Source organism: Labrus mixtus, chromosome 11, assembly GCF_963584025.1.
Source record: "Labrus mixtus chromosome 11, fLabMix1.1, whole genome shotgun sequence".
Taxonomy (NCBI): Eukaryota; Metazoa; Chordata; class Actinopteri; order Labriformes; family Labridae; genus Labrus; species Labrus mixtus.
Window position 1 is genome coordinate 1,526,765 of NC_083622.1, and position 27,895 is coordinate 1,554,659.

The 27,895-nt window shown below is 42.1% G+C and overlaps 1 protein-coding gene across 4 annotated transcripts in view; it reads right to left on the reverse strand.

Moving 5' to 3' along the window:
• Positions 1-27,895, reverse strand: part of ascc3 (activating signal cointegrator 1 complex subunit 3) — a 138,468-nt gene that overhangs the window by 104,298 nt on the left and 6,275 nt on the right. For all 4 annotated transcript variants that reach the window (XM_061049534.1, XM_061049537.1, XM_061049536.1 and 1 more), the window contains exons 4-8: positions 25,783-26,360; positions 20,102-20,219; positions 9,538-9,739; positions 8,680-8,815; positions 8,050-8,175 (exon numbers count right to left, since the gene is read on the reverse strand). In XM_061049534.1, the coding sequence (XP_060905517.1) occupies positions 8,050-8,175; positions 8,680-8,815; positions 9,538-9,739; positions 20,102-20,219; positions 25,783-26,360 (1,160 nt within the window). The remainder of the gene's footprint in view (positions 1-8,049; positions 8,176-8,679; positions 8,816-9,537; positions 9,740-20,101; positions 20,220-25,782; positions 26,361-27,895) is intronic.

Here is a 27,895-nt window from a genome sequence, read left to right on the forward strand (position 1 = left end):
AACTTTTCTGCAACAAACTATCAGATCGACATGCAGCAGAAAGTCAGCACAAAGTTTTTTCAAGCACTGAGTTGAACCCTGAACTTCCCTGATCTCAATCACAAACTAACTGCACCGATAGAGTTTAAACGCGGTCACAGAAACACATCTGTTTATGCACAGATGCTTCAATTTAAAAGCTTTCTATAACAGCTCAAAGGGCAACATCGCTCCATATCCTGGTGGGCTTTTAATGTGAAACAACCCAACTGGAAGTGTTGCCCTGCGTCAGAAGCTTAATGCTAAAAAACATGAGCATAAAAAAGGAAAAGTAGACGAAGTAAACACTTTAAATTATGTAGAAGTCCATCTAATGCTTTTGTGGACAGTTCCACAGAAAAAAAACAGAAAAAACATAGAAAAAAAAAAATACGATGAAAATGAAAGGTCACATATTCTGTAAAAAACACGTCTCCATGTTCCTCTAACACTAAAATGTGTCTCTAGTCCGTCTTCAAATCCCCCAATGATGAGAAAAGTCCATCCTCCCTGCTCCACTTTTCAGAAAATGTGTGCTCAAACAGGCCGTTTGGAGATTTTCCCTTCATGACATCACAAAGGGCAATAGCCCCTCCCCCAGGTGGGTGACACTCCCACAGCTAGGTGTTTGTTCTGCCCTCTGAGTCTGCCTTCTCACCGTAAACAATAGGACATGGAGCGAGAAAGCACCGAGTACACCCAAGCCCTTCCAGAGAGGGGGCGTGGTCAGACACAGCTCATTTACATATTTAAAGGTACAGACACAGAAACAGCCTGTTCTGAGCAGGGCTGAAATAGAGGGGTTTATAGACATGATCAAATACAGGATCAGAGTGGATTTAGAACAAGAAACTTCACACACATGTTTTGGGGAGCTCTGAGGCTTATTTAAACTGGTTGTAAAGGAGAATATTTGACTTTTAAAGTACCACTTGAATGATATTGGGCAGAGTGGGTGCAATATGTCAAACCTCTGAGACCTGACTTTGATGTGCACTAACCGCTCGGTTACTGTCGCCCAAAACATTTCAAATCTAAGCAACTGTTTCCATTTGAAAGCTTCTTGAATGAGCGACATGTGTCAATAGATTTCTGGGGCATTTGCAGGTGTGCATGCGCTGAAGAAACTGTGATCAATATTCAGGAGGTCAAAATGAAATCAGAGCAACTTTAGTCAACACTATGACTAAGTGAGCGAAAGATTAACAACGCAGAGTCGAAAAATCATGAGATTGGAAAGTTGTAAGAGTCAAGCAGCATTAAGATATACAGCACAAATTGGTAGAAAGTAGTCATTCATTACTTATCCCCCCCCCCCCAATGGTTTTCTGCATTAATCCCCTCGCTCTGCAGACCGCTCCCCTGTGGTAATGTGTCATTTCTCCGGATGTATTAGCAGCTCGAGTGGATTCCTATCAATTAGCACTTCATAGAAACTTTGGACATTATTTGAGTTGTCCGCTGAGCTGTCAGTGTTGCGAGGTGCATCAGCGTTAGAAGTGTTACTTTCTGTGTGTGTTTGCTCCATCTGTTTGACTACAGAGTGGCACTTGCTCTCACTCACAACACACTGAGTAACATATTTATTCAGATAAATTAGGAAGGCTTTTACCACGGTGCCAAGAGCAGGAAGCCCAGACCTTGATTCATTAGTTAAAAAGCAGCCTAATAAATTCCCCACTTTTAATGTTTCACAGAGCTATTAAAGGCGTACCGAGGCTCGCACAGCCCTGTTTCCCATTACAGCTTTCAATAAATGACACTCAGTGTAAACGGGACGCGGAGGAGAGGAGGGGAGGGGGGGGGGGGGGCGTCAGGAAAGCTTTGAAAGGCAGGCTGAAAAGTCTAATAGCACGTAAAGACTTATTAGGCATTGTGTGTCTGCGCTTCAGAGGAGTGAGGCACTTTGTTCCACAGTTGCTCAGGCTTAAGTTAATGAATAGAGCCACCGCCTGACTGAGGCTAATTCACATCGCTCAGCAGAAGACAGAGGTTCCATATCAATCTATATCAGTTACACAGAGACTTCAAAGATGAAGGAAAAACTGCTCGCAAGCTACAGAGAACGCCTTACAGAGAGAGAGAGGAAAAACGAGATAAATCTTCTGAGATGCTGGATTTATTTATTCTGCTTTTCACATCGTTTAGGTTTTCAGTCTTTGTAGGAGAAGCTAGGAGAGAATCAATCAGCTCAATATCTGATCAACAGCGTCAGAAAACTGTCAACTACGTAGAATCAAAAACATCTTCCTGCGATGTTTGCTAATTCTCTGGGAATTTATTTTCCTTTCCAGGAAATGAGCTCCCAAGAGACAGTCCCAAATCCTTCCTCTGTCCCAATAATCCCACTGGATGGAAAACCAACACGTACAAATGTTCCAGAAACGTATTTATCTGTATGATTACGTCGGAGAGTCTTAAGATTTTCAACTGTCAGAGTAATATTTTGTGTAACCAACACTTCTTCTATCTAGTTATTGTAAAAATCAGTATACAAGACGCACTTTTAATAGTTATTTTTAAGCTAAAAAGTGAAAACATGAGAATAAAGTTCTAAGACATGAATGATCATGTTAACATGAGAGCAGCGGCTGTTGTTGTTTTTGGGATTTTTGTGCCTTTATATAGAGACAGGACGATGGATAGAGTCAGGTAAAGAGAGAGAGAGAGAGGGGGATGGTGTGCGGGAAAGGAGTCAAAGTTTGGATTTGAACCCGGCCCTTGCTTTCGAGGACTTCGGCCAATGTGCATTGGGCGTGCACACCAACCACTAGGCAACACATGCAACCTCAACCTAAAAATCTGCCACCGTTCATTGTGTATTTCTAGTGGCAGCTCTGTGTGGACGAAGCTGGCGGTACCTTTTTTTTTAAACAGCCTCTTTAGGTCATAATCATGCATTAACAGAAAACGGTGGTGAACTGTTAATTAAGTGATCCTTGGGGAGTTCTGGTTTGATTCAAAAGACTCCTCAATTAAAGTTAAGTGACCAGAGGAGGTGGGCAGAGTGGCTCCATGCTGTGGGTCTGTACTTCATAACTAACATGAAACTGTAGGCTGAGAGCTCAGCTAGTGTACTGGTTTGGTAGCAGGACCGCTAACTCCACAAGGTGAAAACAGATGGTACTTGAAAGTGCCTCACAGCTGCACTGAAAACTGCACATTGTGCTCAATTCAATGGAAATCATCACACAGGAAGACAGTTTAAAATAATGTCCTCTGGGAGACCGCTTCTTATATACTGGTTCGACTTACATTCCCTATTAAGAGGTGGTTAAAAACAAAAACAGCCAAGCAAGTATTTGAAATCTCGGGTGAAATGATTCTCTAATCCATGATGCAAACACGTGATCAAACATTGAGGGCTATGCCAGTGAAAACTATTGCAAGACAACCCAAGAAAAATCTAATTTCAATCTGCATTTACACCCTTTAGCTGATCAGAGTTAGCTCCTGATAGCCGTCAGGTGCCCTCAGGCTAACCTGTGACAATCTGCAGGCTACTGCGAGGTAAGCACGATGGCTGATAGAGGAGTGAAGAGTGAGCAAAGTGTAGCAGATGAAAACCTGAAGGTAAGAAGAACAGAACATCTTCTGAGCTGTTATAGATTAAGATGTGTTACAGGTGAACATGCAGAAAGGCAGAAGTTACATGGCTGATACTCTAACATGTTTATTACACACCATGTAGTTAGCTAAATATTATTATGTTATTGCACATCTTCATTTTTACTCCTGAATCTGTGATGGTTTAGAAGGATAACAAGAAGAAACAAAGCTTTGCTCTCCGTCTGAGGATGTGGAGGAAAGCTTTGACCACGTTCTCGCTAACACCACCAAGGTATTCGTTCAGGTTTTTGCACCAGAGTCTCGATCAGATAGAAGCTATTAACACCTTTCACTTCACACAGGAGGTGGAACGAGAACATAACTGAGCTTTTTAAGGCTGTGTGAGACGTCTCAAAGCACGAGACACTCTGAAGATGAAAGGAAAACCAAACTCATCTGAGCTGGATGTTTAATTCACACCTCACACTAGAACACAAGCGTCGGTTATTAAAGCCCTGTCCTCCATACATCACAAACCTATCAACAAACACGGTGTCCAAAACATTGTAACCATCTTTGAGAAGCTTTTGAAGTGTGTCTACAACAAAGATTCTACCGAAATAAACCGAGGAAGAATGACACCTGACCTGATCCATGACGCACTGAAAATATGTAGCATGTCTGAAAGGAAAAGAGCTTTTAAAGGGGACTTATTCTGAAAAATCCTCTTCTACAGTGTTTCTGAACATATATCTGGGTAACCTGAGAGTCTACTGACCCACAACATGTGAAATAAATCCATCCAGTCCTTTGTTTGTGGTCTGCATAAGTCTTACAACACAGAGAAAAATGCTCTGTTTCAAATGTGCTCTCCTTGTGATGTCACAGTGGGATTCTGGTAAAAAAATAAATCCCCTCCCCTCCCCTGGTATCTCCACCCATGGATTCCACCCCCAGCCTAGAACAAGACTTTTGCACAAGTCCACCATTTTTATTCTCTCTACAGAGGAGTGATGTCTACGGGGAAAACTCGGGGGGGGGGGGGGGTCATTACATTTAAAGAGACACACACACCAAAACGGAGCGTTCTGAGAGAGCTGGTTTATACAGGGTCACAAACCTCCTCTGCTGCTTGATTCATGTTATATTTTGACCAAAGTACAGCACAGATGTTTCATTTAGACCACAGGGGGGACTGTTTGAAAAGGTGGAGGAGGGGGAGAATATGTCCTCTTTAAAAGAGGGGCAGAAGAAACTCTACAGCACTTTGATACACTGCTCTCTATACTGGAAACACACATTAAAAAGGAACTCCACCAATTTCTGCAAAGCGACTGATCCTGAACAGCAGCTGACGGATACTCCAGGGATGGATGTGAAAAAGTGTGCAAACATGAGTGACATAAAATGGGATTGTATTTATTTATTTATTTATTAACGTGCCTCAATTTCAGTTTGCAATGGCCTGAATGGTTGGTGCTAAAAGCTTCTTTGATGACGACAAAATTATGTTATCATTTTCCATCTTTTTATCTCAACTTCTACCTGCAGAAGTTTAGAGCATAAGAAGGCAAATAAAGGCAATCCCAACATAAAGGAAGGAATCTATGAACGTTAACACTGCTGTTCATTTATTCAGCAAATCTTATTTGACTGGTGCTGCCTGGACAAACCCCCGTGCCTAATGGAAAGATTAATTGTCACACCCTCAAAGAACACCGTGATGAGGATCGAAATTGACAGGCATTGAAGAGATCAGCGCTCACACTGCACACACACACAGACACACACACACACACACACCTGAGCCAGTATCACAAACTGTGAAAACAACAACAGCAACAGTGTAATTGTGATTAAACCATTCGTCCATCAATTTGTCACAGTGAGAGACACACGCACACACTTCAGCCCACAAACAATGACACACACACACACACACACACACACACACACACAAACAATGACACACACACACACACACACACACACACACACACACACACACACACACACACACACACACACACACACACACACACACACACACACACACACACACACACACACACACACACACACACACACACACACACACACACACACACACACACACACACACACACACACACACACACACACACACACACACACACACACACACACACACGTACAGAAGAACCCAGTCCTTGTTTTTTTATTATGATGTCCATTAGCATGATTGACAGGAAGGTTAAGAGAGGGGAGCAGTTACACCAGTCTCCTGAAGTGTGACAAAATACTTGTGAGCTTTACGCCTTTCATAGTTTAGGTTCTTCATCAACAAAAGGCCAGATTGAGAGGAGAGGAGGTGACCTTTTGCACTGTTGCATCTTCACTAGTGAGGCAGTAATGATGGATTACAGAGCCCCCCTCGGCAGACAGGGCGGGAGCCGAGCCTTCAAAGACAATGATGTGTTTTGGAGGATTCTCCTGCCAGACCTCGTCCCTGAGGACCGAGCAGACTGGAGTCCTGCTTTTCCAGCCTGCTGCCCTTTAACTCTGCCCATTGGTGGTCGGGTAAAAGACCGCCAGAGGCTGGAGGGTGTGTGTGTGTGTGTGTGTGTGCACCAGTATGAGTGTGGGTTTGTCAGTCAAGGTGTCAAGCCAGACTGACGGGTCATTGTGCCTGCTGACAGCCGGCTGAGAGCTACAGCACTTCCATTAAGAAGGAACATCGCTCAGCGGCCATTACAGCTGCAGTCCTCTCCTGTTCACTCGGATGGAGGATAACAGGCCCCAAACACACACACACACCGGTGGCGTCTCACGCTCTCCTGGCAGCTGAACAGACGAGCAGGCCGGTGTAAGTGTTCACACGGATTTACTTCAAAATGAGACGTTGAGATGCAGAGCTGGAAAAGTCAGCCATTGCTGTGGATGGAGTACACATCAGATCTGAAGCTGCAAATCTAGTCCTTGAATCACTTTGGGTTAGGGCTAAGGGAAGATTCAAACTATCAGGTATATAATCTTTTAACAACATCAGAGTCATAATTACACCAAATATCTGACCAGATTGATCATCATTAGTGTCAATGTTTGAATTAAAATTATGAATCAATCTGAAAATGATGATCCTCTGGGAGTGACAATTTTTTGAGGCTCTTACCGATGCATCGGTTTGACATCGGTATCAGATGGCATCGGCCCGAGTGAAAGACATCGACATATTATTGTGTCTTATCAATTTAATGTTGACATCTAGGAGACCTGACTACTGATTCAGAGAAGAGGTTTTTTTTGTTGGACAGAGGAGGTCACCTGTTGGACAAACTCTGCTCTGTTTTCATTCTCAAACATGAAAGAAAATGCCGGCATTGTGGGAATCTTACACCAAAGGAAGTTATGAATCAAACATCGGTTAAGGCACTGATTTTCACAATCGGTGAATCTCTAATATCCGAAGCGAAAAAATAAGTTGGGAGACAGCGCAGTCGTCTATAAAAGCAGATTGTTAGCTCTAGATGTCTGTTGGTAGAGAAGCATTGCAGCTTTATCGTGGCCTAAAACGTCATGTGAGGATAATTTCCATTAAATGAGACTTGAAGCAGCTTCTGTTGTGCGGACTTAAGCCGTTTTCACATCTGCACTCCAGTATAATATCTAGATAATTACAGGAGGACTGCTCTGGAGATTCTGCTGACCTGTCTGTTCACATATGCTCCTCACAGCTGGAGACTATCCCTGACAGACAGGAGGGGGGCGGGGCCTCCTATGGGGAAGAGGTGACGGAAAAAAAAACGATGCAGAAGTAGCAGAAGGAGAATATTTGTCTTTATATCACTGCTACGTGTAGTCGTGGTCGCATGCAGACACTCTATGCACCATGCAGCAGTCCAAATATATAAACGTCACTGCCCTTCCCATTGGCTCGAGGGGAATTTCCTGATAATATCCTGCTGCGTTCTCACATCAGCTCACTATGACTCTCTGCAGAAAAATACTAGGAGTCTTGCAGGAGAAACTCCGGGTGAAGAGAGAGTGAAAAATGTGACTGTTTGCGTTCACACATGCAGCTCTTTCTGGAAATATCAGGAGTTTTTCCAGGAGATTTCTGCTATTGTGAGAACTGCATATGTCTTCCTTTTGCCTTTATGATAATACATTTTTTGTCCAGCACCCAGTACTCAACGGCTTGGATGTGCGTGCTGTTTGATATTTTTTTCCAAAAAGTAATTGAAGCCATGAAGCGGAGAGGGATTTGGAGATTCAGTTTGATGCATGCCTACACTTCCTTAGTTTACAGTAACACATGCAATAGTTCTGCTTTTTCCTGGAAGTAGAAATGTCACTGTCAGTCTTCAAAAACCTCCCAGTGACCCAACCATGGTGCTCAGACACACACACACACACACACACACACACACACACACACACACACACACACACAGAGAATAATCACACTCAGATACAAACAGAGGAGTACAGAGCGGCTCCTACCTCATCCAGTTCAGCGATGTAGACAGGCTTCTCTTCAAAGCCAATGGGCATGGGTTCGTTGGGCGGGATCTCCACCTCTTCATACATCTTACTGTTGTCTCTGCGGATTCCCTCGGGAAGCAGCAACTAAATGTCACGCCGATAAAAAAAAAAAACAAACAGAAGAAAACACAGATCTCAAGAATGACCTCAAGGACTCGAAAATAACAAACCTGGGTTTTAAAAAAAAAAACACTCTCAAACTTGGAGGACATCCAAAGTCGGAAAAAAGACAAATACTCTGAAGAATTCTTCTATTTTTTATGTTTATCACTTCCCATTTCCTTTATGCTCCTTTGAAATAAAACTATGAAACAAACCTACAGTACATGTTCTGACCATGTACATACATTTATATGAATAAATCTTTACATGTCTATACACTCTGGTGTAGAAACAAGCGGGTCATGGCTTTCCTACATCACTGCAACTAAAGAGCTTGACCCTTCTGAATAATTCAATTGTTTTAAATAGGTTTTTTATTTATTTATTTTGTTTTTTGACCCGGTGCAGCACTCACTTCTACATTTTTTCCTGTTTTAAATAGGTGTTAAGGATTATGCAGACAAAAAGTGGACACATCCCGCTCACCTTGGCTCCTCCCACAAACGCAGGACTCTTTGTGGCCTCTGCGTAGCAGTCGTAGACGTTGGGATATCGGATGCGTTCGTACACTCTCTCTCTGCCAAACACGGGCTCACGTCGGGCAGTCAACAGGGCGTGCTCCCTGAAAGAAAAAAAAACATATCTGGAGTGTTAAAAAATTAAAAAAAAAGGAAAGTAACACGGTGTGGAAGCTGCTAGAAAGAAACTCAAGATGAGACCTCGTACATACTGATGATTTAAATAGTCTGTAACATTTTATTTTGAAAGTCCATCTGTTGACACTCAACAAGCTGTCAGTAGATATTCAGTCACATGTCATCAGTGTGTCAGTTATATCAACATACATTTTTCAACAGGCAAGTTACTCGTAGTCAACTTAGCGTCAGTAGAAATATTCCATTAATTGAAATTCAATATGTAAGCGGTTGTTGGGTTCAACGTGTTTCCTTCCTTATAGTGTCGGTGAATGAGGCTCATGGTTGTCTCTGTCTCTCGGGGGATCCATCGTGTTTTCTGCTTCAGGAGGAATATTGTGCAGCGGATGATTCAAATGAAGAGACGGAGATGTGTGCGTCTTTAAGTGGCTTACCTCTCTGCTAATCTGTTCCTTCACACTGGGCTGGATTTGGCCATACTAACTTTTTAATTAAACAGATCGCTGCTCCTTTTTCTGTTTTTTTTTATCCTCTGAAATTAAACTTTCAGAAAAAATCTTGAAAAATGTGACGAGCTGCAGCGTCTATCCTTTTTATTTTTCATTTTGTGAAGCTCTGGTGTTGAAGCGTTTTGGTTTAAATACCAACGAGCACGGAGGGGACGGACGCACAGAAAAAAGTTTCATACCTCAGAGCTCTCATCTCTCTGGGGTCAAAGGTCAAGAGAGCATCCGATGCGTCACTGTCTTCTCCTCCTTTGCCTCTCTTCCTCTCTCTCTTCTCCTCCCTGCGGTACATCTTCATCATCTGTTTCTCCTGCTCTGATTGGATGGTCACCTGGCAGCCGTAGATGGGCTTGGTCACTTCCCCGCTGACTTTTCTGCTCCCATCTGGAACGAACAAACACAATTAGGAATTAAATCATTAAATCAAGCCTCAGAACTCAAAGTTTAACATTAATGTGAGTAAATAAGCTGATAAAACATTTTCAATTTAGGAACAATTTAATTTAGCTTAACAAAGAAAAAATAAAATCTGCATCTGAAACTTTTCTTAACGCTCCTGTGAGCTTTGAACTTTCAGTTTGAGTGGATGTTTTGGTGCTTCCTGTGGACAAACTGGTATGTCTTATCACTTTTCTGATTCTGTCCTGTACAGGCGTAGGTAGATCCCTTCATTCTTTTAACAGTGACATGTAACACTCATTGGCTAGAGGTGAATTCTCCCGATAATATCCTGCAGCGTTCTCACATCAGCTCACTAGGAGTTTCTGCGGAAAAAAACTAGGAGGTCTGGCAGGAGAGACTCAGAACAGCCAATCAGAGAGATTCCTGACGCTGATTCAACATGTTGAATCGGCCAAAAAAAGGTTGACAGTGGCCGACGGGTAGCGACGGAGCCGGACACACCGCAAAAACTAGGGCGACGACCGCTCACCGCTCAACTAGGATCGACGGCTGGCGATCTCCTCAGTGTGTCAGGCCCTTTAAGGATAAATGATATAATTTCAAATATTTCAAAAGTTCTCTCCAAGATGCATAACTCCTGAAAGAATATAAATGACCTCATTATTTACAACACAGCTTGTTGTGATTGAAGTTCAGAAGTTTTCAGTAAAAACAGATTCATAGGGGCGCTGCTTTAGTTTAAACAGAGAGCAGGCGTCTCATGTACAGAGGAGACAGTCCTTGTCGAAGGTTTGATCCCTGATCCTGAATCTGTTAGGTCCATGTCGTCTCCTACTCCTCTTCCTCTGCACATTTCTTGTCTCCCTATAGCTGCCATATTCAAGTAAAGGCAGAAGTATCATCTGAAATAAAGTCTAAAAAACTCGAGTCATATTTAATCTGTGATCGTGTTGGTGCTGTTGACATGTGGTGCAGGTGGATGCAGCACTGAAAGGGTTAATGTTCCCTTTGCAGCCTCCCTGTTTGAGGCACAACAGCTCAATAAAAGGCAGAATTGCTCTTGAAAACAGATGAGATCTGATGATTGCACCGCGGCCCGGCCTGATTGACTGAATGATTTCTTCTTTATCTCATCTAGCGGCTCTACCTGCTTCACCCGCTCCCCCCCCCACTCGTTCCAGCAGCGCCCCTCTTCCTTGTCACTCTCCCCCCCCTCCCTCCCATTACCTCTCCAGCTCCCAGCCCCGTTAACTCTGTCACCCCTCTCTGCACCAATTCCTCTGTCTCAAACCGTTCCCCATCCTTTACCTTCCCTCTCTCGGGGAGCTATTGCACCTTGTTATGTGTCTGCAAGCAGTGATTGCCTCCAAATCTCCAGGATTCTCATTTCCACATGCTATCACGGGCGCCGAAATCACGGTGAAGAGCAACGACATGATAGATGTAGTTTGTTAACAAGATGTTTTCGACTGTGTTGTTCACCCTCATCTTTAAATTCAAGACAGGATTTTCAAGAATAGTCAACATGTGGTCACACATCTTTAACAGAAAGCCGTCATGTTTTTAAATTAGATGATAAAGTACGTTGTGTTTAAACTTAAATATCATAAAGAGGACATATTATACCTCTTTTAAAACAGCCCCCTGTGGTCTAAATGAAACATCTGTGCTGTGGTCAAAATATAACATGAATCAAGAAATGTGAAGTGTCTATCAGTATTAATTAATCCACTTATACATATGTATACGCCTCTGAAGAAGCTGCAGGAGCAACTTCCCAAGGACACATCGGACATGTCGCTGCAGGAGCTGGGGATCAAACCCTCAACCTTCCAGTTGAGAGCAGACTGACTGTACCACTGAGCCACAGCTGCCCCTTTATTTATTTATTTATTTTTTACAGGGACATTGCATATTAATAAACATTTCAGTAAATATGCCAGAGTTAGCCAAAAGTCTAATTTTCATCTGTTGTCCCTGGCCAGATTTTATAAATGGCTCCCTAAAAAAAAACAAATTCAAACATCGCAAAAAGCTACAAATAGAAATATCATCACTTTCTAGAACATTCCTGTTTAAAAAAATCCCTTTTGCACTATTTAAGACGAGAGAAAATATGAAGTCAGGCTGTGCAATATGTGGCATTGAAGGCAGCGAGCAGCGTTGAACTGCTAGTCTAACAACGATGATCTTAAATGTATTTTAAATATGTAAAATAAATCTTTTTTGATGATGACATATAATGTGACTACTTCAAGCTCTGACAGACTTTTACAAACAGAAGTAAAAACACCTAAAGGAAAATGTCTAAAATGTTTTTTTTAAAGAAACATTTGCATCATCACGTACTCGTAAACTTGTAACAGAACTATTTCTCCATCAAGTCTGAAACTTCATCGTTTTCTCCACACACACGTCCACACACACACACACACACACTGTACCACACTTAAAGAGAAAAAGAAATATGCTTAATGACCCAGTGAGAGCCATTTGCACACACAGACACAAACACTCCATGGGAGGCTCTCTCTCTCCCCGGGTCAGAGCTGTCAGCGTCCCACCGGGCTTCACCTCCGCTTCCTCCCCTCGCTGATTAAGAGAAGCTGGAGAGGAGAGCGCTCGCTTTGACAATGACTCTCCCTCCTCTGGTGCTTTAACGGTGCAGTAAACAGACAGAGGAGGTGTTACAGTGGAGCTACAAAAACTGAAATGACTTAAAGTAAAGTTACAACAAAAGTTAGAAAAATGACTTTTGCACCTCCAGCCCCACGGAGTGATATCAGCGCTTTATATAACCTTACGTCAGATATATCTCAGCACTTTTCTTTTATAGCTCAGCAATGCAGGAGTACCAGCAAGCTTATTCATCAATCAGTCTTTATAAGTATAGTGCCAATTCATAACAGCTGTCATCTCAAGACACTTTACAAAAGAGCAGGTAAAAGACCTTACTCTTTGTTGTTTTGTATTTCGGGTGGCAGTAGCTCGTAGTGACTTGGGTTGGGAACTGGAGTGTTTCAACATTGGATACTATTATTTTAACCACAGGAACTAGTTACAATGCTCTGGTGATGTCAGAGCTGCTCTGAGTGGAGGAGAAGGAGGACTGTCCTGCAGCAGAAGCTGGAGTTCACAGAGTTCGTTCAACCTGAAGACAGTCGAAGGTGCTGCATTTTGGTTTAATTTGATGCATAATGCTGAAGTAATTGTGCTTGCTTGGATGTGTTTTGTGCAGCAGTGATTTGATCTAAATGACACAGCGAGCGAGGCTCGATATCAGTATCGATGAGCTCAAACATTGTTGATTTCGGGTGCTACAAAGATCCTGGTTCATCCCCAATAATAGAAGGCTGTAAATATACAAACAGAGGTTTACCAAAACCCTTTACTGATCAATGTTACAAAGTTTTTACTTAAATCTGTTCTTGTAATGATTGAAAGTATTGAAAAGTACAGAAGCTTTAAAAAAACACAAGATCTTCAGACATTTTTTTATCAAAAAGCTGCAATGAGGAAAAGAGAGATGTCCAAATTGCACAAATACGTTCTCTTCTTGGGGTCTGCGACATACTGAAACAAAAACAGTACTTAATTTCCTTCCCACTGACCTACTAATTTATTGACTTACTCAAAGATGAACTCTACTCAACTTTCCCAGCACAGTCTCTATGTTTACATCAAATGGAGAAGTAGATTCAGAAACTTCAGGAGAGCAGGAAGTCAACGGCATGCTGCTTTGTTTTAAATGTTAGACCTAAAAAAAGGCAGCAGCAGGTATACTTTCATGTCTTAAACGATGTCAATGTGGTTATATTTTTCCTTGAAATATCTCCCCTATAACTTTTAGGATGTGTGGACATGTTGTCTTTTAAACTGTCTTTACACCTCGGCCTCTATCAGCCGTTGAAATGTGTTGAGGAGCCTCCTGGAGAATCCCTTCTTTGATAAACATGCAAGTGGCAAGCTGCAAACTGCAATTTAAAAAGCTAATCAGCAAGAGACAGGCATCCCCACTAAATCCCACTCTTCCTGATGGCATGCAAATAGTGGAAAATTTAATCAGCCTTCTTTTTTTCTTTTTTTTTTTTTTACCCCTCAGTCGTCAAGGCAACGCTAATCTCAAAAGCTGTCTGGCAAGTGAAATTTTTAACACTGATCAAAAGTTGTTCACAATAAGAAAAACATCAGCTGATGTTTGAAGCAGCATGACTGGATCCTTAATTACAGATTATACAGAGAACAAAACATTTACATTACTGCATTTATACATGTGGTCACTTTACTTCAACGCTGGCTGCTTAAAGTTGAGCCAAAACTTCCTTTAATGAGCACCACACTTTAGTTTTTATCTGTAAATCTGTGATTCTGGGGGAAGATGGCTCAGACTTGATGCTCCTTTCTGCACGTCATTTCCCGCTCTGTCTCTCACTGATTTCCTACTCTATCCACTATCCAATCCAAATAGAGGCATGAACGTCAAAATCTGTGATCCTGCAAGGTCAGAGGATTTTTGCAAAAAAGGTCGAGTCAAACATAATCTCAGATCTTCTGTATTTAGCAAGAAATGGCAAAAAACAAAACTGTAATTCATCTTTCAATATCTGAAAAGTTGAAGGTAATCAGTTTCCAAACATGTTTGGACTCATGTGGTTACAGTAGGCATTCAAAGCCTTTAGATCCATCAATCTCAGTCTGTTAAAACTTTTGTTCGGCAGTGATCCTTCTATTTGATCCAAATACTTTCTTATTTTAGAGAATGTTTTCCATTTTCTCAGACTCCAAATTGCATATTTCCTCTCTGAATGTGGCGACACACTTAAGAGAATTTTCCTACATAGTCCTCAAATCTTCACCAAATATAAAAGATCATCCTGGACTTTGTTGACAGCTGTGACCTTAAACATCTTCAGCAAGACAAAGGAGATGTTGTTAGACTCTTAGTTAGCAGGAGAGGAAACTGGTCAAGAGGGCTAGTTCTGTCCTGGGCTGTCCTCTGGACTCGATATCCATCATGGACTCAACCCCTCTCACCCCTCACTGTGGGGTCTCTAAGCAGCTCCTTCAGCGTCATAAGAATAACCGGGTTTCTCTGTGTGTATGTCCCAAATATGATCAAAACCAGGATATGGCTCAGGTCCATGTAGACGTACTCAGTGTATTGTTTTAACCGTATGTACAGTATGTATGTGTGCACTACACACTTCAATAAAACTATTTCAGGCCTGATTTTGGGCCCAATTTTCCCCCCAACAACGCTCAAGGCTGAGAGGCCGGATTTGAGACTTATCATATATAATTTTTTTGTCCAAAGAACCTTAAGGGTTTGATGTCACTACGATTATTTTACTGCTCCCCATCAATTCAGAAGATCTCCAATCTGGAGTTGTAAATATCAAACATGTGTGATATTTATCATTCCAGGTCAGACTGCCTCCGACGGTATACCGGAGGCAGCCAATGAGAGCGGACTTGGAAGCATCACGACCGGATGGTGCGTACTCCGACAACCCACCCTCAGCCTGCACTGCAAACTGTACAAAGCAGAACATGATCCGTCTTCTGAACGATTTCATCTGTATGGTTTTTCTCACTTTCTGCTTTTCGCAGCAAAAGAAAACAGACAGCAGGACAGCCGGCTGACGATGCCGACCGTCCTCCATTTTTGTTTTTCTTCTAAAGTCACATTTGATCACGCGAGCCTCAGTGAGATCTTGTGTCTGTGAATCATTACTACAAACTGCAGGTGTGGGGTCTCCCTGTCTGGTCGAGTCCTCTAGTGTGTGCATTCAGATATTATTATGTTTTAAATCTGTTGAGACCATCTTCAAGTCTGTGCTCTCCCACGTTTAATCGTCTCGTGCGGCCAGCTTTAAGGTACCTCTGTGTTAAACTCCTCAGGCTACAAAAAACTAAAATGTGTAACCAGAGTTTGTGCAAAAGACGTATGTTATTACAATCCTCTAAAGACTAAATTATTGTCGGTTTCATTTATTGTATCCACCACATTAATACCTGGACTCTTTTGTTGAGGCAGAAAAAAACACGAGCTCCTTTTATAATATGCACTTACATCAATGATTTAACCAGCTAATTGGATGAACAGAGTAACAAGCCTACATTAATTAGCTCATTTCCAACCCTGAATTAAAATCTATCTTTAGGACCTGTGAATTTCACATTAGTCCAAAAACTCTACAGGATGAGTGTGTGTGACTTGAAATAGTTGCAGGGATTTTTTTCTGACAGAGCAGCAGCTCTCTCTTCTTATCTTCAGCCACTCTTTGATGTCTACCTTGCATATGGATCAGAGGACGGAGCTCTGGCAATGAGAAACGATCCGTCCTTATCGTTCCTCCAATATCTCCAACTGTACGGCTCCACTCTCAACAATGAAGAGGGGAAACAAGAAGAGGGGTGTGCTACCTCAGGACAAAGGGAACAAGACAACGCTGGCTCAGGATGGAGGACGGCAAAAAAAAAGAAAAAAAAAAAAAGTACAGGCTTGTAGGGAATGTACATCAATAGGAAGGGCTGCTGGTACAGCTCACTATCAAACCTCCTGAAATACTATCTCATGCAAAATCAATGAACTCAGCTTTAAGCTGCAGGGAGAGCCAGATAACTACAGCAAAAACCAGAGTAAGCCATTTTCTCACAAGAGACTGTGCCTATTTAGGCGTTAGCAACAGCTCACTCGTGTCGGCCTTGTGCTCCATTAGCAAGGCGTGATATTCTATTATTTCTCTTATTCATGAGAGGTATAAAGCGGGGACAAAAACGGAGAGTCTGCCCGCGAGGGAGGCTTTAGTCAGGTCTTCATCATTTCCTGGTAGATGGCATGAAAGACTTGAAAGAAATAATGAAGGAGTGAGTTGAAGTGTAAGGCCAATCTTTAGGTAATAACCTCTGAGTGGATTGAGTTCTTTCACAAGCTTATAAAAAACTCTAAGCGCTACACACCGATACAGGAAGTGTGATATGATATGAAATACCTGAATCATAATCTACATCTTTAGTTAATCGCAGCCATCTAAAGCGATGGACATATACTGGGTTAAATTGTATTTAAGTGGCTAATGCTATATAGCTTAAAGGCTCTGTGATGCTAGGTGTAAATGAATTATGTCAATAAAAAGATGGACAATTTCAGAGTTGCAAAAGTTTGCAATATTGCACATCAACAAAAAGCAGCAGGACATTGTTGTTTACATGATCGTGTTTAGTCTAAATTGAAACTGTAATAGCAAGTGCCTTCAGTTTTTTAAAACTGGAAGCTTTCTTCTTTTTCATAATCAATTAGCTTGAGAGATTAGCATAGCATAATCTTGTGAGAACTGATTTGAAACATAAAAGCCAGACGTGTAGACGTTGAAACCGTTTTCACAAATACACTCTTGAACATATCCAAATAATTTCAGGAGGCCTATAACTTTAATAATTTCAAGTAAAGAGTGATAAAGAGAAAAACTGGTGGAACTTCATTTCTGAATTTGCAAATGTATAAATTCAAGATGAAAAAATCCCGTCAAATGCTTTTTTATCGCCTAACAGGAAGAGAGGAACAGTTCAAGAAATCACACTTTAAAACCACAAAAGCACAAATGATGGATCTTTGTGGCTCTTTACTAGAATACAGGAGGAAATCCCCAGTAGGAATTCACTTTTTAAATCCTCTGCCAGAATAAATGTAATAACTAGAAACCAGTGGATATTATCAGATAGTATCAGTCACATGTGCATGGTGCCAGTCATAAATCTGCCTCATCATAAACACAGATCATAAAGGATAAAGGTAACTTATCTACAAAAGTCAGAGCAGAGGGGACGAGAGAAACCCTGCTGGGCTGAAAGATGTGAGAGATGAGGACTGATTACGACATCAACAGATGAATATGTTTGACCGCTCTGTAGACGCAATATCTTAATTGGATTGTTTGAATAAAAGGTAAAATAAGTCCTTTATTCATCATTACATCAGCCCTCCATCGCCTAGACAAACCCTGACAAGGCACCAGGAGCAATATGACAGCTGTTCACACAGAACATCAGGGCTCACAGGGCCAGTTTGACCTGCAGTGACCCCTAAAAAGAAGATTTTTTTTTTGGAAGCAGATCAAATATTTAAAAGGAGACACGTCCTAAGATGAAGTAATAGAAATTTCTAACGCCTTGACAATCATTAATAGCTGCAGGTTAGCTGTCCCTAAAGCTGTAAGAGGCTGATAGAAGGGTTTCTGTGATGAAGTAAGCAAACAAAAGAAAAAAACAAACACGTATGATCGTGCTGCACATGCAGACGTTTCTACAATTAAAAACGGCCGAATCGTTTTTATTTTGAGTTAAAAAGAGACAGACACAAATCTCAGTCCAGCAAGGATTCAAAAGGTAAATCTAAGGAGAAGTGGCTTATGGTAACATGGCAACTAGAAATCACAGTGTGGCTGAGAAGCAGCATTAGCAAACAAAAGTCAAACCATCAGCAGAGCAGCTGAATATACACCAAACAACAGAGAGGCACCGATCCACTTTTTTTCAGTTCTGATCCGATACTGATATTTTTACATCATAACTAACAGTGTTAAAGTTGTTGTTGGTATTATTATGTGTGAGGCTACACAAAGCTGTAGTAAACCTGGCATTGCATTGCGTTGTGCTGGCTTCACATACAAACAGGAAACAGCAACAACTGTCAAGTTTTTCAAATTAAAAGTGTAAGAGCTGAACTTTTGATCATATAGAAGGAGCTGATTCATTTCGTCTTTACGTCGTCATGGAGACGGTTTGTAAACACTACATACAATTTCAGTCTGAACGTCTTCAAAGCGAACTGTACAAGTTTAGAAGATTTAAAGCGCTCAACCATCTTTCTTGATCTGTGACTTGGAATCGGCGTCGTCAGTCAGATATCCGATACGTTAATTACGTCAATATCGGACTCCATACCGACATTAGATCAGATGGGTCCCATTGCTACTAAACAAACACTCTGAACGGTTTCCTTTCTAGTAGCCACATTCTGCTGATCTGGCTCTCTGTATTGGGAACAGCTCTGTTAAAAGATAAATGGACTTTAGTAGCGTGCGAGCTAACTGTAGCTAACACTAGCGGGCTAAATGATCCCCTCAGCAGCGCTCTGTTACAAGTCTATTCTCAAACCTGAAACAAATACACCTGCTTCACTGGATCTAAACTATGTGACCCACTTTTATTGGATGGCGGTGACGTAATGGTCATTGTGTAGCTATTCTACTCGCTCCAGACGTCACACGGTTTTATGAAACTGAACGCAGACTGTGAATAAATGAAACATCGCCCTGATGAAAATAGTCAAAGGAGTTGAAAGATACAGGCAGAGAGGAACGCGATGGGAATGTGGTGATGTCAGCGAGGTCCAGAGATTGATTTTATTTTAATAAATCAGCATTATTTTCTTGAGTGATGCTTGAAGGGATTAAAAAACAGGGCAGCAGCTTTCTCTCTCTCCACCCTTGAGAGCGTGAAACACGCATTCATAACGTCTCAACTCAGTTATTGTAATTCCTTGTATGTGTGTTTGGAACAGTCGTCCATCCAACGCCTGCAGCTGATTTAAAACATGGCTGCTCGCCTCCTAACAGGCAGAGAAAAAAAAAGGGTCAACATTACCCTTGTGCTGCTTTCTCTTCACTGGCTTCCTGTTCGCTACAGGATTGAATTTAAAATGTTGTTGTTGGCTTTTAAAGCTGTAGTAAAGACATGTTACACATAAATAAATCATAAATCCAGTCTGTCCTGTGTAAATGTGTCTCTGAGTCCTGACTGTCTACAATGAGGGAGAAGCTCGAGTCCCGCTGGCTGTGTTGTTGTCAGAGCCGTGTTTACATGGACGGGACGGCCGGCTCCTCCCCTTGTGTATAAAATCTGTTTTAGTCAAGAACTAGAGAGAAGAAGAAGAACATACTCACTGATTATTTGAATGTCACGTATTTAGATCAAGGTCATGTGTTAATTTGTATGCTAACTAAAGAGCGCTAACATTAGCATGCTAACACAACAATGCAGGACACAGGTGATTGCAGCTAGAGCACAGGACGATTGTGTCCGCTGCTTGTGCTTAATGGTGCTTAATTAGGATGAAAGGTCCGACATTCAGGCTTCACTCCTCCCATAGACTTGTTTTTGCACAAAGACAAAAATGATTCCCTCTTTTTTTCTGCAATACAGAAAGGAATCCCTCTAACGTGCACGGCCTGTTTTATCAAGATTAAGTCACATGAAGTATTCATGAATGTTCTGCAAACTCAATATAAGCGGAGTCTGTGTTACCATGGAGATGACCCGGTTGCCATGGGGCACTCTCACCTGGTGGGTAGCCGGCCCTGTCAGGTGGGAGGGCGAGGAGGGAGTCGACGATGGCGGCCCTGCACTGGAGCAGAGTGGAGATCATCTCAAACCCCTCGGGGCCCAGCAGCTCAAACAGCTGGAGAGGAGAGAGAAAAGAGAAAAAGGGGAAGGGGGGAGAGGGGATGAAAAATCAAACCCACATGCCAGAACCACAGTCATCCACAGCGCCATAGAAACACACACACACACCCAAACACGTATACACATCCTATGGCTCACCAACACCCCCAAACATGCTGCTACTGCCAAGGCTGAGCACCTGGTAATTACCATCCGCCTGGTACAGAATATGCTCCGCCGCTTAGCCTCCCAAACATCGCCACCTGGCACTTAGCAAGTGACAGGAAAACAACAACAAAAACAACAACAACAAGAAACCCAGTGCACAGCAGCAGAAGCGGCACACAATTAAAAGTAGGTGTAGACAGGGCTGCACAGACAGTCATCAATATGACTGTGAGACTGGAGTGGAAGGCATGATAAAGTTTGTGCTTTGGAAATTGGAAAACCGTGGACCTGGAGGCGGCTGGGTTTGTAAATTGAAGCTGGAAAAACATTGCTGTATCCCCCCCCCCCCCCCGCTCCCTTTCAGGATGGAGGTATGGCAGCGTGCTCTTTCAGCCAGTCCTCCCCTGGGAAGGCGATAGTCAGCACAGCGGGGAACTAAAACAACAGACGCACTTTGATGTCAGGTCAGCCATCGTCTTTATTGAGGTTATCTTTGTTTCTCTTGCTGGTCTCTTTTATATCTCTTCTAAATTTCTATCGGTCCCTGTGACTGTCTCGGTTTTATTACAGTTGAGTCGCTGTGCCGTGTGGTGGCGGTGCCGGGGAGAGTTTCTTGTGCTCAAAGTGGGTTTTCTTTTTCTTTTTTTCTTTTTATGAACTCTCATGAATGCCGTCCTTGGAGCTGACTGATTAGGCGTGGGCTCCTCTGGGACTGAGAGGCAGAGTTTCACCTTCAGATGGATTCAGTGTAGTCCAGCATCCTGCAGGCGAGGTCCACTTTTCAAAGCACTAACTGTGTGATGCATCCACATGTGCAAGGCTACAGGTCAGGAGGGTAAACACCAGCGTCCTCCTCCTTTATCTGTGATTAAATATTCAGCCTTGCCTGCTCTATTTTTCAGCCAGTAAATGGAAAAACTAAAGAATGATTTGGACTTCACCGAGCAAGGCTGCATCAGTCCATTGCCAAATTAAACAAAAACACAAATTTTTATCTTCAGCAGTCAAATTAACAAAGCAATGAAATGCTATATGATAGAATAGTCGGGCAATATATCGAGTTTTTAAGATTGTCGACATATTTTCAAACAAAACATAGGGTAAGAAGACATTATCGTAAATATCGATATAGTTTATATCTCATAAAAAAAAACATTATATATATGTTTCTTCTGTAGCGCAGCCAATCACTCTGTCTCTCTTCACCATGCTCCGCCTCTCTCTCTCTGAGCCACATCAAAAAAACCACCTGCATAACAAAATACACATGCAGAAAAGTACAATTGTATTTATTTATTTTATTCTATCTAAGGAGCATTTTTATTAAACATTGTTTAATTTAATTTCGCAAACGGGTAAACCCTCTATCAAATGTTAAACTCTGCTGCTGGCTTACAAAACAGCTCCTCCTTCCCTCTTTCATCCAGGTCTAGACTCCCTCCCGCCCACTAAGCCAAAGAATACTCTTCCTCTGGTCACTTCCTGTCAGAACCTGTTCTCTTCCTCTGGTCACTTCCTGTCAGCACCTGTGCTCTGCCTCTGGTCACTTCCTGTCAGCACCTGTTCTCTTCCTCTGGTCACTTCCTGTCAGCACATGTGCTCTGCCTCTGGTCACTTCCTGTCAGCACCTGTGTGTCCAATCAGACTTAAATCTGTTTGTTTGCACTTCCTGACGTTGTTTCCTCCTCTCTAGATCCTTGCTTGTGTTGTACTGACTCTCTGATGTACGTCGCTTTGGATAAAAACTTCTGCTAAATAAATTGTTTAATAGTAGAATCAACTTTGTTTTCGTTATTTCTTTAGAGAAAAAAAAATATAAAGATATATATCATGTATCACCATTCAGCTAAAAAATATCGAGATGTGATTTTTGGTCTATATTGCCCAGCCCTGATGATAACTGTAAATTGTATTATCACTCATAGAAAAATGATAAATAAAAGGATAACTAAACGAATCCTTTGGGAAATTTCAGGTTGATTTTATAAGTATACATAATGAAAAACGTTTCAAACAGCATAATAATCATATGCTGCCGCTCTGTTCTAAACAGCTCCTTCTTTATCAAGTCACTATCAGTCACATGAGTAGACACTTGAACACACCATCTAAAATGGCTTTCACAGTAAGCTTCTGTGTATATATAACACCCCCAACCTACCCCTCCTCCTGCCTCAGCTCAGCTCCTTCAATAAAATGTCAGCGGTGGAGGGCCAGCAAGGAGAATAATAAGAAGCAGGTTCTCTCCATTGTCAGCTTTAATGGCACTGAGTGCAGAGCCTCTGAACTTTACCGTTGACTTTGGAGTCACACAGAGGTAGATGCATGGAAAGTCTGCAGGCGCACGTCGTCTTTTCTCTCAGTCAGACACACACACGCACACACAGTCGGGGCCTTCTACATCTAAAGATGTCAGTGGGAGAGTTCGCTTCCAAATGTCAGCAACGTGAGAAACATCGGCAACCAACTGAAACCAGCTGAAGTTGTACAATTCTACTTCTCTGGGGAGGGAATTTCATATAAAGGGAGAGAGAGGGATGGTGCAGAGGAGCTATACGGACAGTGTAAAAGCCCTGGAGTGAGAGAGAGGCGGAGAATTGAAGTGGGTGAAAATGATGGGGGACAGGATGATGGAGCACTCTCCTGATGTGTAAGTAAATGTAAAGGTTTTTACACTGTGAGACATTACAGAGGACTCCAGTGACCTCCCTGATCCTCATATTTGTTCTACATTACCCTTCTGTTTTCCACATGTGGAGGAGGATCTGAACACAAGAGGTAGCTACCTATTAGTTGTTCTCTTATACCAGCCTGGTGTTCAAATCTAGAGGTACTGAACACCTCTATGTTCCAGCAGCAGTGTTACCAATCATACTTTAAAACAACATGATTCAAGACCTTTTCAAATTAATAATACATTTCTGTCAAAGTGACGGGGAGTTGGATGTTGAAATGGTCGCTAAACTGCTAGTTACACTTCACATTACAATTTGAGACCAAGAACGAATGTGAATTCTTAGGTATAGTAACTCCACCACCTGGCCGGCTCCTACTTTAGGTCTTTTCTCTAATGTCTGACTTATCTACGACCGACTTCATGACTCAAATCTACAGCGAGTGCACCGAGCCTAACTGAGAACAGTCGTCACTGCGCCTGGTCTTATCATGATTATCAGAGTTCTGAATGTTGCCAACTAACACACTTCCTGTCTTCAATCAAACTACAGACAGAACTTATATTTTTAAGGATTGTGAAAAGAGGACATTTATGGAGTTGTAGGCGGAACACAAAAAAACAACGACACACATCAGACAATATAACAGTAGGCCAAAAGGAAACTTTTAGCTCGGCGCACTGCCCGAGTAAGTATAATACATTTCCAGTACATGTGTTGGATCATGGAAGACTCTCTTCTCAATGTCTTAATCGATCATTGTGTAAACTAGTCAGTCACACTGCAATTTTTGTGACTGTTACTTTTTCTGTTTGTGTGACCTTTGATACTAGTCTAAGCAACAGAAAATTATTCACTGATTACTTAGCATGCAGCTATGCTTTGTCCTGGAAGACTCAATTAAGACATGGAAAGAAAACTGTGTTTACATCCAGGGTACATGCTACCCAAACAAACATATTCTGGCCATTGTTTTTACAGTATGTTCTTCACAGCCTGTCGCTGCCCAACATGAAAGCCTGCATGAATGGAGAGGTGATGGCCCTGTCCAGAGCAAAAAAAAAAAGCTGCAGACAAGGAGGCTTACAACAGTGCCAGAGTGACATTGGAAGCTGCCATTGGAAAGCAAAGCAGAGGCATCAGGAGAGACTGGAGGGAGACCTTTACAGCTAAATTAACGCTGACACAGTTGGGGGAAAGAGAGTGCTCTGTTAAGAGTCTTCAGAACTGCCTTTCTGCTTTTTTGCAGATGATGTGGTTCTGAAGGAAGACTGTGACCTTCAGCATGCACTGGTCAATTTGCTTTCAAGTTTGAAAGTGTAAGTCAAAACATCTGAGTCTCAACACCTTGATCTGTGCGTGAAAATGTTGGATATTGGGTGAGTAACCAGATTTTACCCTGAGATGCAACTATCCAAGAAACATTTTATCCACATGTTAGGGTAAAGTGGGGTATGACATAAACGTTTCTCTACTCCTGCGCCTGTGCATGCTTTGTTTTAGGCTACAATAGTTCCACTCATTTAGGGTTACATGTGTTACAGAGCTTTCTGGGTTTGCCTAACTCAGTGCTTCTCAAACTGTGGGGCGCACCCCCAGCAACATACAAGGAAGGGCCCTAGTGGGGGCGTGGTTGAAAGGGGGGCCTGGGCCCTCCTTGAAATCTGATTGGCCACCACAGATGCCGAGCCAAAATCCTTAACTAGCCACAAAAGACAACGTATGAGATGGCAAGTCGACTTTCAATAACAACTTTCAAATCATAAAATCTATCTCCCATTAAAGGCTTTATATGTGATTTTTTGATCCAGCAGATGTCGCCCTTGAGCACCAGCATGAAACCAAAACAACTTGCGCTGCATTGTTGTGTTAGCATGCTAATGCTAGCGATCTTTATTATGCTCGTATCTTCACACTGCATGTAAATTTACCTGAAATGAGCGTGATCTAGAAACACAGTTAAGCAGTGAGTACAGTATGTTATTCTTCTTTTCTCTAGTCCCTCAATTAAACAACTTTTATACACGAGGGGAGGAGTCAGCCGGCCATCCTGACGATGTAAACAAGCTGAAGATAGGACTCTGAAAACTCTGAAAACATCACAGACAGTGGGACTCGGGTGTTACACCCATTGTAGACAGTCATGACTCACAGAGTTATTTTCAGAGGATATACTTGATTTATATTACATTTAAGTGTGAAAAATCACATATAAAGCCTTTAAAGGGTTAAAGTTACAGTAAACCGCCTTGAGCAACCACTTCTATGTCAACTGAAGGTGATGATGGTGGAACAGATACACCGATCACTAGTCATCTGTTAGAGGAAATAAAGAATCCCTTCTTACAGAAAACTGAATAATGAAGAGGATGTTAGGCTGAAGACTGATGAGGCTTCTTAAGACTGCCCTGTGAGAGGTGAAGGTATATTCTTATCTCAGTTCAGTTTCAAATATTACCAGTGGGTTTTTTACCAAAGAAGGACAAAGTCGAACAGTAAGCTTGAAATGTCTCTGAAGGTGTGGAAGGTAAAGGCCAAGGACATCATAAATTCAGCAGCCAAAAGGCCTGTTGTTTAAGGTCAAGGTTAGAGAATCAATAAGAACACAAATGTATTATCAAGACCTTCAATAAAGGGCAATTTTTACATGGCAGGTTGTGCACCACACTCATTTTAAACACAAAGACCCCAAAACCATTTTTCACATACATTCAAAATATAATCAGTGACCCAAACCTCATTCTGCAGCTCATCGTCGCTCCTGGGGGAGGCCAGCATTTCAAAGAGAGACGTGCACAGCTCCTCTGGACTCGAGGAAATCATGTTGCCGCCGTTCAGATATTTCTCCACCTCTGTTCTGAGGATTGCTCCATCCCCTGAGCTCAGAGATCTCCCTGAGCCGGACGCCTCTCCTTCACCATCAGACTTTCTCCCGCTCTGCTGGTTGTTGAGGAAGTTGATAAAGTCCAGGCTAATGTCCTCCTCATTGATGTCGGAGTACGGCAGGTCCTCCAGAGGGTCCAGTGTGTAGCATTCATACGAGAAGGCGATGTTGCGCCCGAAAGAGGAGCCTCGTTGAGGGTTGTGACGGGAGCTTTGTGTCTGGATAAAGTCCTCCACGTGGGAATCTCCGAGCGGAGCTACCAGCCGAGCCACAGAGGCACAGGAGGCCTCGGCTGCAGATGATGGGAAAGGGCCGAACATCTGTTTAATGGCCCTGGTCTCCTCTGTGCCCACATGGTCTTTGTTGTGGAAAGTCTCAAACAGAAAGACAGCAGCACTTTCTATGACCTCCTGACTCTGATCGGTCCCCACTGTGAAACAAAACACAACATCTTAACACGTGTAATGTCATGACTTCCAGAGGAACATTTAGTGATCACTGGGGAGAGACAAACCCATGCATGGAGCCTCTACAGTAAAAAGAAATCAAGACATTGGAGAGAGCTGTTTACCCCTGCCCCCTCCTCTAAATGTGCACACAGGTTGCGCTCACTCTTATTGCACTGTCAGATGGGTCATGCATTATTGCTGTGAAAACCAAAGTTTGTAAATGAAAGTCACCGAAGGAAAACTGAAGGATTTTATTGCTCTTTATTTCTATGTTTATGCTAATGTATAAAATCTGTAAAACAATGTGAAAAAGTTCACATTTCGCTCTATTTTGCTGTCGTAAAAACATTTGACATAATGGTTATGAATGCGGGTTGGAGGGACCCCCTGTGAATTTTTGCTTAGGGCCCAAATAGACTCTAGAACCGCCACAGAGTAGAGGCATTTATTTAAAGTCCATCCCAACATAAAGGGCGCATGGATGTCCAAACATACACATCTATCTTTATATGTAAAGGAAGCATAAATGAGCCTTAAGAAGATTTGAACTTTCCCTATTTTCTTTGTCTTGACTTAGAAGTCCAGTGACTCCAGTTATCCAAAGCAACAGTTAGCTTGTTGTAGCAGCCTTGATTCGTTTTTATATCAACACACCACATTAACTTCACGTCTCGCAGGCGTCCTCTTGTTTGGGGTCCGTGTTTGTCAGTAGTCCAACCTCGCCTGACTTTAACAGAAACAAGAGAATCCCACTGGAGGGTGCAAAATGTATGTGGTGATCTTCTGTTTTAGAATAGCAATCACCTTTTTAATACAACTTGTGTGGCAGTTTTCATCGCTCCAGAGAAGAAGGGCAGCTTGTTCTCTTAGACGTATTAGCTCAATGTGTATTTTATTTGTAGATGTGTCTCTGTTTCTGTTTTGATGTTGTTTGATTGCACAAAATAAAAAAACTAACAAGGACTATCTAAATGTTTGAAGTCCTAGTACCTCATTCACATCATATTTCCAAACTTCTCCTTCTTTACCAGAGCTGTAACAAACAAAAAGGAGCACGGAGTAATTGTCCAATTAGAGGAAAAAATGGACGGACCGAGGGAGAATAACGGAAAGAAGAAGTGTGGAGTGCTGGAGGAGAGCAAAAAAGGATGAAAAGGATTTATACCAATTAAAATGGTTTTAAAAGCAACGGACTCAACGCTGCAAACAGATGAGCAGGACGGCCACTTTTATCCTCTGCAGTGTTTTTAAGAGCTTTTTATATTCCTATTTAGATCAGTCACATTAGCTGAGGGCAGATTTATCACTTAAAGCAACAACAAATACTGTTTTTTTCTTTGACTGACAAGTGAGATAAGAAAAAAGAACAGTGCCACAAACTGAGAGAAGAGAAAAAAGTCAATTAAAACGATCACAAGCTTCAACGCGAGCGCTCCATAATTGACTCGTGAAGTTCAGCTAACACCTCAAGTCATAAAGGGAGGATTACAGCCAACACCTGTTTTTCTCTCTCCGG